General features: G+C 45.0%; 1 protein-coding gene across 1 annotated transcript; it reads right to left on the reverse strand.

Moving 5' to 3' along the window:
* Positions 1-1,501: 1,501 nt before the first annotated feature.
* Positions 1,502-6,217, reverse strand: tmem100a (transmembrane protein 100a). Its single transcript, XM_080487459.1, has 2 exons — positions 6,049-6,217; positions 1,502-3,469 (listed from the first exon to the last, which is right to left on the reverse strand). Exon 2 carries the CDS (start codon positions 3,395-3,397, stop codon positions 2,978-2,980), a length of 420 nt encoding a protein of 139 aa, XP_080343585.1. The 5' UTR covers positions 3,398-3,469; positions 6,049-6,217; the 3' UTR covers positions 1,502-2,977.
* Positions 6,218-11,507: the final 5,290 nt, after the last annotated feature.

Consider the following 11,507-nt stretch of genomic DNA (forward strand, 5'->3'; position numbering starts at 1 on the left):
CTTTTTTCAATTAAAGTTTTTTTCCACTACTTTTTCAATTTAAAGATATATATTTTATCTAAAATAATAAAATTTTGTATAGAATATTTGAATTATTATTCAGAGGCGTTATTATTATTATATAATAATATAAAACATAAAAACAGTGTACAAATATTTGGAAATAGTTTTTTTTTCCAGTAACTATATTGTAATTACTCCTAGTATCTCCAATGTGGTAATTTCTTTTTTGCATTTGAAAATATTTTTTATCAATCTGAAATGTACTTTATGTATTTGATTTTTTTATTCATGAATATTACATATTTTTTTTATTAATTTTTAAATAATGATCAATGTGTTTTTTCGAAATGTTTTATTTATTTTTTTTTTTTTACTTATTCTCCTGTGTAGAATCTGTCATAAGATAATTTTCTAATACATAATGATTTCCAGATGATGCAGAATGAACGTTCTCCGTTTACCTGGTAAAGATAATAAATAAGATAAAAATCTGAGAACCAAAGTATTTTCATCATGCAGGTTTTTGGATGAGAAGACGGAGACGCGCCCTCGTTCTGTCTTCCAGAAAATCATTTCCTTCAATTCAACACAAAGCGAAGAGCTGAATGTTGATCTAATCGCTCGTCACTTCTCCAGCTCATAAAGACAAACACTGAGGTCAGCCGCTCACTCCGATTCCCTGCCGACGTTTAAAGCCCCCCGGGATGGAATCTTCTGGCATATTGAGACGACGCGTCGGACACAAAACATCTCCCCATGTGTTGCACGTAAAACTGGGCGTCAACCGTTTGCATTTTTTTTTTTTTACAGATTTCTCTTGGTAAGAGAGAAAGTTTCACAGCTTCTGATGGACTTTTGAGCTCAAACTGGGATTCTAGGAGCTGAAACTCGCTGGCGAAGTTGAAAAGATCACGAGGTTGATTTTGAGAGCATGAGCGTCATGTTATTTCTTCCATTATGTTAATCTCTGTTTAACATCGAAACTCGAACAGAAGTTTGAAGACTGGGGTCCCGGTTTCCATGACATCGGTTCAGGTTAAGTTTCCCGTTTCCACGGCAACGTTCTGAAAAACGTTGCCCGTTTCCACGGAAACGGCAGATACGCTGAAAAGGACATGTTTTCAGTGACTCAGAGCGCCGTCATCGTGTGAACGGGAACAAAAAAGGTGAAAACGTTCCACCTGTTAGCTTAGCATTAGTTAGCTTGCGTGATGTAAGTTTTTGTCAGTGTAAATCGTTCTCGGCTTGGTTCAAGAAAAGTTCGTGAATTAGCTGAACTTGACGACGTTACGTGTTGTGTAAGACACTAAATCTGAGAAATTTACGATACTTATGTTATTCACAAAGAAAAATATAAGTTTATGACATTTTAATGAAAGTAGTTCGTCTGTTTTCTGATATAACATCAGATTTTAAAATACTGGTAAAAAAAATCTTAAAAGAATTTTCATAATCAACTCATCTGAATATTTAGGAAATAAATAAATTAAATGTATTACAATTTTTTTAAGCTCTTTAATAGTGAAAATTTCATCTATAAATGAAAGAACGATATTATTCCCATGTTTCTTCACCATTTTCAGTTTTCAGTGTCATTAAGTGCAGTTATTTCCTAAAACAAATTCCACTTGTGTAAAATGTTTGTCTGCTTCAACTTACTAACTTATCACTAACAATCACTAACTTACTAAAATTTTATTTTCATTTCCCAGAAAAGATTTTGGCATGTTTGAGTATCAATTTTATTAAAACTCGTAGTATCCAGTTACCAAGTATTTCATGCAAAAGGTCAAGTTACAGCACATACATTTCATATATTTCACGATCATTTCGGACAATATTCGCCACAAAACAAATTAAAATCCGGGCCGTCAAACCTGCGGGGAAGACGAGGAAGCAAAGAACACGTTAACCGGAATCGTACTTATGAAGCCAGCGGCTGTTCCTCGATTGTCCACCAGGGGTCGACCTGTTTCTGTAAGACATCGCAACGCTACTCTGAGACCTGAAACTAAACAGTACGACGCGGCGACGATGAAGCTCATGAAGCTAGCTGCTGTTCCTTGTCTGTCCACTAGGGGTCTAACTGTCCGGAAGAAGACGCGATGCTACTCTGAGAACTCGAACTGAACACCAGAATGCGGCGATGGCCGAAATACGCCGATCTGTGATGCAGCGTTAGAAGTTAGTTACCCTTCAGCTAGCGAAATAACGCCAAAACTATTCCGCCAGTTTATGAAAAAGTTCTGCTTCCTGTCGGAATCTAGACTCGGAGAGGCTTTTTTTTCTTCTTCTTACATTAGTCCAAAAAGAAACAGAAACAGTTAATTTGAAAAAGTTTTAGTAAATCGTCATTAAATGTAAAGATCTTCCCGACTGTGTTTTTTTCACGCTTGAACTAAACATAAGTTTTGCCGTTGCGTTTTACTGCTGTCTTAGCGTTAAAACTCGTCTGTCCGAGATCAAAGTTTGACGTCCCCGATTTAAGTCTGGTCAAATCCGTCGTCGTACAAATCAACATTCCGATGTTTCACTAATTGATAAAAGTTTAATAGTGAGTATGAAGATTGAAAGTGCTTTAAGAGAATAAACAGTAAAAGTTCCTACGACCGTCAGAACGCTGTACCGTACTTCCGCCGTCGTTTACCACCGACGTGTGAGTGTCGACGCGTCGTCACTGAGGCGTGAACAGTTGTTGTGGTGTTTCCAGTCTGACCCCCCCCCCCCCCCCCCCCCCCCAGGATTAATGGGACACTTCCTCGGCGGTAATTCATCTTAATTGCGATACATTCCTCCTGGCTGCGTTCCCAGTTTGCCAGATGCTCGACGTCCATTTGACAAATAAATCCGTCGCCATGAGCTCCGTGGGATTTTCAGCAGCTCGGGTATCCGACGTCGTCCAGCAGCTGGTCCGAAGTCAGAACCGCGTCGGGGCTCCGCCCACTCCCCCCAGAGTCTGGCGTCGCCGGAGGCCTCAGCTGAAGATGCTCCTCTGGTTGGCCACCAGGGCGGTCTGGCTCTCCCGCCGCCGCTCCTTCTTCCTCTCCAGCCGCACCTTCCAGCAGATGGCGCTGGACGCCAGCAGCACCAGGCCGGCTGACAGCAGCACCAGGCCGAAGTACGAGATGGTCGAGCCGTGCGAGTTGAAGCTGTAGGCGACCGCCGTGACCACCACGCCGGCGATGAGCACCACCACGCCGAACGGGACGGTGCAGCGGTAGCAGGAGAGCTCGGCGCCGCCGGTGGCCGCTGTGAGCTGGACTTCGTTAACCAGCGGGACAATCACCGTGGCAGCGGCGGCGGGTGGCGGCGGCGGCGGCGGCGGCTCGGGGCTGCCGGTCTTCTCGGGGGTCGCCGGCATTCTCATGGCGTCCTTATTAGCTTCTTCTGGCATCGCCGGCGGTTAACCAGCCCCAGATGGTCGTCGTCGTGGCGCCGCCGATCCTCTTCCTCACCGCCGTCCGGCCTGCGGACAAACAGCAGCAATCATCAGAGCGGAGCGCGGCGGAGCGCGGCGGAGCGCGGCAGAGGGCGGCGCTGCCTTTTGTTATACTCCAACACCTCGTTTCACAATCGGCCGGCGCTCTCAGCCGCCACATGCTGCTTCAATAAACCCGCGTGACCCCGGCGTGACCCCGGCGGCGCGGAATGACGCAGGAGCGCCGGGCAGCAGCACGAGTTGAGACATTCCCTGGAGAGCGCAGGATATGACATTACAGTGAAACGCAAGCAGCCTCAGAATCAGCAGCTATTTCACAACCGCTGATTATTCCCCCGCTCACATCTGCTGCCGGGAGACGCCGGCCCTCCGGGGGAGCGACGGGCTGCCAGATGTCAGAGGAAAAGCAGCGGTTTCATCTTTTTGTTTACGATTAAAAACGAGATATTCTGCCAGAGTCCATTTGGATCCAGTCCTTTGTTTATACTCGAGTAAATAAACAGGAAGATTTCAAACTCGGCAGAAAGAAAAAATCCACCGCCGAGCCGAGAACGTTCGGAACAGAACGGGGTTTTATCTTTTCCGATCCGAACAGAATCTGGAGGAACTTTCTTTGGGACGATACGGACGTTTTTCTAACCCGCCTCCAGGGGGCGCCAGACAGCTTTAGCTTAGCAGAATAGCTCACCAAAATACTAGAGCTACACTCGATAGAGCGCAGAATTTCGCCAACAACAACAGCGGAACTGATCGCTGGCATGTTAGCCGTTAGCTCATATCGATGCTAACTAGCCTGTCGGGTATCTACATCACTGTGAAACACTGAGCAGGGAGCGTCTCCATGGCAACGGAGGCTGATCTCCTTGGATCTCCTCCATGAGGCGCCTCTCATCCACTGGATGGAAAAATTGTTTCCACAGTTTTTGGGGGATTTATTTGGAAAACATTCGCTGTTAATGTCCCGAAATGCAATTTGAGTGAATAGTGAGTAGTTTTTGCAAAAAGTATTTATCGTAGATCGTATCGTTATCGCAAAACTGACACACAAGAAATCTGAATTTTAGCTACAAAGGAAAAGTTCGATAAATAAATTTTTAGTTTGCGACTGAACAGTTTAGAAGAAGAGTTTTTATAACCAAACAGGAACAAATACTGAAAGTTTCTACTTAGGTACTAGTACTGTTAAATTACTTGTAAAGTACTTTACAAGTAAAAGTATCCATGCACAAAAAGTACTCTGATAAGAATAAACTCTTAAAACTGACATAAAAGTAATAAATTACAAATACTCTATTGGAGTATTATTTTGGAGTATTTTTACTTCATGTAGTATTACCTCCCCCCAGATATGTAATTTTACTCGTACATAAAAACAACTCACACCAGGGGTCTGTGTAATTAATTCCGAATACTCACATCATGGTAACTATGTAGTATTTTTGAGTACTGGTACTTTTTATGTGATATTACTTATACTTAAGTAGAAAAACAAAGTAATCTGCATCACTACTTTTAAAACCAAAAGTCATTAATGAGTACATATGGAGGTATAAAATGACCAATACTCAAATTACTTGAATCAAGTATTATCTTCAAACTTTATTCAGGTCATTTTCTGTAATATCTCTCATACTTAAGTATAATTTATACCATGTAATCTACTTTACTACTTTCAAAGCAATAGTTTAAGAATAGTTTACACCTAATCTACTCGAAATAGTTACTTTTTAAAGCATGTTAAAATAGTTTCATTCATACTTAAGTACAATACACAGCATGTAATTTACTTCACTACTATTAAAATCAAAACTGTGCAGGGGTGCAAATACTTCGTAGTATTTTTGACACTTTCTAAAAAGTTACTAAACTTCTCTGTCAGGATAATTCACACCTTTAATCTCCTCCAAAAAGTTACTTTGGTACTTTTTTTAAAAAGCATTTTTAAGTCAATAATATCATTCATACTTAGGTAAAATGTATTCCTACTAATTTCTTACTAAAGTAACAAAATATAAATACTCAAATTACTGTAATAAAAAAAAAAGTATTTTGTCTTGCTTTTTTTCCGAGTTTAAGAACGATACTTCATAAACTCTGAATTTTTATATTCTGAGCAACTTCTGAATAGGAGAGTAAGTAACTAATTACTAATACTCACTATACTGTAATTAGGTAGTACTTTAGAGTATGAGTACTTTGTAGGTAACGTTTTTCAGGTGAGCAATAATACTCAATCATACAAGAGACACCATTACAGAAACCAACATTACTGTAACTAAACAGTACTTTTAGGTATTTTCCAGGTAATTTCAATCAGATTTCAGCACAAATCAAACATGTAATCTACTTGGATACTTTTGTATCTAAATACTTAGATTCTTCCTGCTTTATCACTACATTATATACCTTTGAGTTCACTTTATTAGAACGTGAACTTTTTACACATTGAACTCAATATAATGTAAGGTGGTTAAGAAGTAACTAAAACTTTCTGAGAGTACTTATACTTGCAATGTAACAGCAGATGTACTTAAATACACATTTTCAGTAGTTTCTTATTCAGGCAGTAAGAAAGTGTAAAGCTGGAAATTGTAAAGTATCGTTACCTTGGTGTTTTCCATGTCGACGTCTCCAGTGTGTGTGTGTGTGTGTGTGTGTGTGTGTGTGTGTGTGTGTGTGTGTGTGTGTGTGTGTGTGTGGCAGCAGCAGTAAAGTCCAGTGAGCTCGTGAGTCCTGCAGGACTGAAACATCTCATTCACACACACCACCTCAAGTATCTGTGACTGAGGTGAAGCTGGAAAACGGGAAACTCCCACATCCGGTCAGGACTTTCATAATAAGTCTACGGTGCACTTATTTTGAAATCCATACATTTCTCCATCAACTTATTGCATCGACAGTCCAATACAGTATCACTGCAGTCACCAAAATAGTTTTTGAACTTAAATATCAAAACCTGTCAGATGTTGAATACTTTTCCAGCAGTTTATTGTTTTTACTGTAAATATTTAATTTGTCCTCTTGTGTTTCCAGCAGATTTAATCACATGTTGGAGCCAAAATCCTTTGTTCACTCACCCTCATGAGGAAGGGGGGGGGGGGCGAGGAGGGGGGTGAGCCACGTTTCTTTGAGAACAAAGAAACCATGTGCTCAACCCTGGAAAATTCGCCATTGATCACATGACCCCCCCCTGGGGGGGCCCCCGGGTCCCCCCTCCTCTAGCTGCGGCACTGCGGCTCGACGGCAGGGGGACCCAAAATCCCGTCATCACCGGGTCACCGGCCCGGTGACGCGCAAGCCAACCCCGCGTGGATTGGCTGAACCACGGCCAACGCCGCGGGGAGCCCGGAAGACATCATAACGGTATAAATTCAGGCCCGGGAAGAGATCCAGCCTCTTCCAAAACGAAATCGCGTCAACCCAGACGCACCTTTTCGTAAGGAGACAAAGCGCCTCGTGTTAACGCACCTGGACCGGGCCTGAATTTTCTTCACCTCGCTGGACGAGCTCAAGAAAAGCGGGAATTCCCTTTATTTTTGGTTTCCCCTTCTTTTTTTTTCTTCCCCCTTTTTGTTTGCATCATCCGGACCCCGAGCGCGCGCTGCAACCGCACGCTCGTCTGCAGACCGACCTGAGCATCGCTTCTTCACTCCCCCCCTCATCGCAAGAAGCTGCTGATCGCCCCTCGGATCACACTACGGGTTTCCCCTCCGTAGTCCACGTCAGGTCTCTATTTTCTGGGACGCCAGAGAACCGCCCGCGGCCACAAATCGACGGATTTCACCTGGCCACGGAAGCACGTTTCCCCCTCGTCCAACCAAGTAAGGCTTAGAGTCTGGGCAGGAATTAGAATAACGTGATATTATTATTGCTGTGTGTTTATTGTTGGTACTTGTAACTTTGGGACGCCGATCCCTGTTTCTGAGTACTTTTGTGTCTACGCGTGGACGGCCATCCACGCGAATCATCGCACGCACGCGCGAGCCTCCTCATCCTCAGCTCACGCTTCTGCTCCCAGAGTCCATATCTGCCTGAACAGCCGTTTTTGGACTCTGTACGTGCAAGCTGAGGCGGTCGCGTCAGTGTACACAGTCAGACACCCCCTCCTCTCTCCTCTCTCTCTCTCCTCTTCTCCTCTGTTTCCCTGTTCACTAACCAGCGCACGGTACGGCCGCCGCTGCCTCCAAGCGCCTCCTTTCAGTGCGTCCCTGGGACCGTGTGTAGTTCACTGCGGCTCGGATTTCTCGGCCACAAGGAATCCGGCGCGCTCCCGACGGCTACGGCCCGTGCGGAGCTCAGTGACGTCACGCTATCCCAGGCAGAGCACGCCGAGCGCCTCTGGTGACCGGGTGGGTAATCACATCGATTTCCTCGCCGGGTCGCCGAGCCGTTTGGCGCCCTCTGGTAGTCGCGTGGGTAATTGCAACCGCTCGTACCGCCATCTGGTGGTTGCATTAAGTCATCACAACTGCCCCGCGCGCCGACGCGCACCTAGTGGCCAGATCGGGTGATTACACCGGACCGCCGACGTCTACCTCCCTCTGGTGGACGTTCGTGGTCATTACCCCCTCACCAAGTCACGCCCCTTTCGCTCCACAAACCCGCACACACACACACACACATCGCTCCCCACACTCGAACACACACACACCCACTCACACACATCGCTCCCCCACACTCGAACACACACACACACACACACACACACTCACACACACACACACACACTTTATTAGCCGGCTTTGTTTTGTATTGTGTTGTTTTATGAGATCTTGCTTGATGTTTATTGATTAGATGTGATTCATAGATTGATGATTTAGGAATAGACGTTTGTTAATAAACACTTAATAGTTGAATTGAACGATTCTTGGTGGTTTTTGTGTGCTTTTCAGCGACAACTGCTGGTTGTAACAGTCAGTGCTCGGATTTACAGCCTTCCTTTCCTGCTTCAGTTAAATTGCGATTACCATTTCAATCAGAAATAATAATTTAAACATTTTAATTGAACTTTCTTTTTTTAAGACTGATGTTTCGTTTAAGACCCTAACTTCAGCTGGTGCCCCGACTTTGATTAAGTAACGGTAATATTCAATTGATTAATAGTTTGAATGGTTTAAATCAATTTCAATGATTTTAACGCTTTGGGTAATTTAACACACCTAGGAGGCGTTGGCGAATGAATGCAGTTTTTCCACGGGAATAACCCGCATTGCTTTTAAATAATTTTAAGTGTTTCATCGCATTTTCTGTGGTTAATTACCCGCACTATTATTGATTGATCTGTTACCCCAGTTAACCTAATCACAACTTGAATTGTCTCTAAGCTATTGTTCATTTATTTTTGTTGCAGATAGATAATTTGTATGCTTTATTAATTAATAAATTAGTCAATTTATTCAATTAATACTCAAGAGTGCTTTTAATCATTTTTAAGTGGTTTTCGTGCATCTCAGCATCCAATTATCCAGTATTATTAATTCATAAAGCGCAAGTTTATCCAATTAATAATCCTAACTGCATTTAATTCAATTTCAATGGTTTAGCTCATTCAAATAACTCATTGTATTTAATTAGTAAACCCCGACTTTACTTAATTAATTCCAACTCCTCCTTGATTACTCCCGATTGTTATTAGATAAATAACCAAACTTGTTTGATTAACAATCCATTCTAAATTACTTGCAGATCACCTTCGGTGGTCCACTCCACCGAAGTAATTCAGCCTCCCCTCAGTTATTGACTTACAAATCGCAGGTTTGTTTCATTGATAACTTGAATCATAGGTTGCTCTCCGTAATTTAATCATCACTCGTAATCAAGTACCGTTGTTCATTGATAGGTCAATAGCCATTTGTGACGCCTTCGCAGCTTGAGCTTTTCCCCGGTTACTCCAGCGAGTCGCCTCCTGTGGGTCCACAGGCGCTTCGGTAGGTCACGCCACTGACCCGCAGTTGTCAACAAAGGAGTGACCCGTCACGCCTGTTGACCGGTCGTGCCACTGGTGGACCGCCTTCGCGATTGGACCCCGTGGAGGTTCCTCCCGTCAGGCGACCCTTTTTAGCTCAAAGCTGTTGGCCGATAACTGACTATTTACTCCAATCAACCTTTATAGCTTTGCATAACTTACACTTGGTACATTACCTTAGTAATCTATTACTCCAGTAATCCATTACTTTGGTGGCCTACCGCTAGTGATCAGTAATTGTCAACCCGTAAATAACAATTTACTTCTGTTTGGCGATTCGTTTATATGTAAATTACCTCTGACAGGGTAGAACCTTCCGGTAGCCTACCACTAGGGTAATTTGCATATTCTGATCACACGCTGACCCCAACATAATGGTGCCCCGTGTGAGGGTGTTGTAAACCAGCATTGTTACGAATAACTGCACAAAATAATCCTGAATCGTTCACTTAAGGTGTAGCCGTTAACTTTATTCTCCCAGAATTGGTTTTCAAGATACACTTTTTCAGCACTGTCGAACAAAGTCACTTGTGGTGTGAAATCAGTTGTGAAGTGGTTAGTGCCTTGCTTTCCCTGCATTCTACGCATGATTAACACGCTGTGTTAAGATTTCTGACTACGATTAATAGACACTAACAATATTGCTCGCCAAGGTGTTAGACGCATCTGACTAACTTGGATAGGGTGCAGCTCGAGCAATTAACGAAACCGAGAGGTTTGTAAGACACAGGTACAGCCGTTACCTGTGCAGTAGCAAAGCTAATTTGCCGTTAACCACAGCTAACGTTGTTGACTTCGGGCGTAAATCTCAACCACTCAATGGAGGGTAAGAGTTCCCGGGCACAGGGAGCCGAGGCCCCGCCGGTGCTAACTGAGCCGGCCATACGAGACGTGGTGTCCCACCTCGTCCGTCTCTCCTTGGAGGAGAAAGCAAATCTCGAACGCTACAGCGTTGAGATTTGCGAAGAAAAGATACAGGAGCTGGTAAGTTTTGTCAACAACCCAGGGGACAAGCCGGCACGTACAGTGCCGGACGTCCTGGGCCAGATCAGCCTGCTCTACCAGCGTAGAGCAGAGCTACAGTCAAAGGAGGCGGAGGAGCGTACGGATCGGCTGCGTCTGGACAACCAGAGGCTATCCAAGGACAACGCTCGCCTCCGACAGGAGCTGGACGCCTCCAAGGACGAGGGTCAGCCTTCAGAGCCCGAGAAGCAACGGGCTCTGCCTCCTCATAAGGAGACGAAGGTCGATGAGTGCACACTAGAGAGTGAGCCTCAGATCCAGGAGTTAAAGGAAAACCTAGAAGAAGCTCAGTCGCTAATCGCGATGGGCATGGAGAGGGAAGAAAATCTCCGACACCAGCTTTACACTGCCACCCTAGGTGCGCAACGTGACCCTAATTGGGGTCGTCGTAATCTGGCTTCGCCAGAGAGGTCTGGCACTATCGACTCCTCATGCGCCACAACGCAGAGGTATGACGCCTCATATAGCTTAGATGGTGATTCTTTTCAGCCCACGCGCAGCCGCAGCACGGTGCGCTTCGACGACTCCGCCACTCCTTCCCATCTGCAGCCCCCACGCGACGCTAGCAGTCGGGAGCAGGGGTCCAGGAGGGTGCCTCTACACCCCAGTAGACCTCCCTTGTATGGCCCTAGCGGCCCCGACCCGCGTCAGACAGCAGTCCACGGGGAACTGTCGTCAGAGGACTCTGACGGCCCCAGTCCCGTGAGGGGGTGGGATGTCCGGACCCGCCAGCTCGAATCCCTCGCAAAGGACATCGAACGCTTTGACCCGAGCAACAAGGACGCGAGTATCGAGGACTACCTCCGTGAGGTTGAACGCTGCCTCCTCGACATCGCACGTCCTTCCATGCGGGAGAAGCTAAAGCTTCTCTGGAAAACAACGTCCAGAACAGTCCATGTTTTCATGGAATCCCTGCCGCCAGACACCCGAGACCGGTACTCCACCCTCTGCCAGGCTCTCCGGGAAGAGTATTCACTGTACAATGACCCTGCTTCGGCAACGTTTGGTGCATTCGCGATCACCCAACGGAAGTCTGAACCTCCAAAGGAGTATTACAGGCGCCTACGAGTGGCCTAC

This window comes from Lipophrys pholis (genome assembly GCF_963383615.2).
Source record: "Lipophrys pholis genome assembly, chromosome: 19".
In the NCBI taxonomy this organism is placed as follows: domain Eukaryota; kingdom Metazoa; phylum Chordata; class Actinopteri; order Blenniiformes; family Blenniidae; genus Lipophrys; species Lipophrys pholis.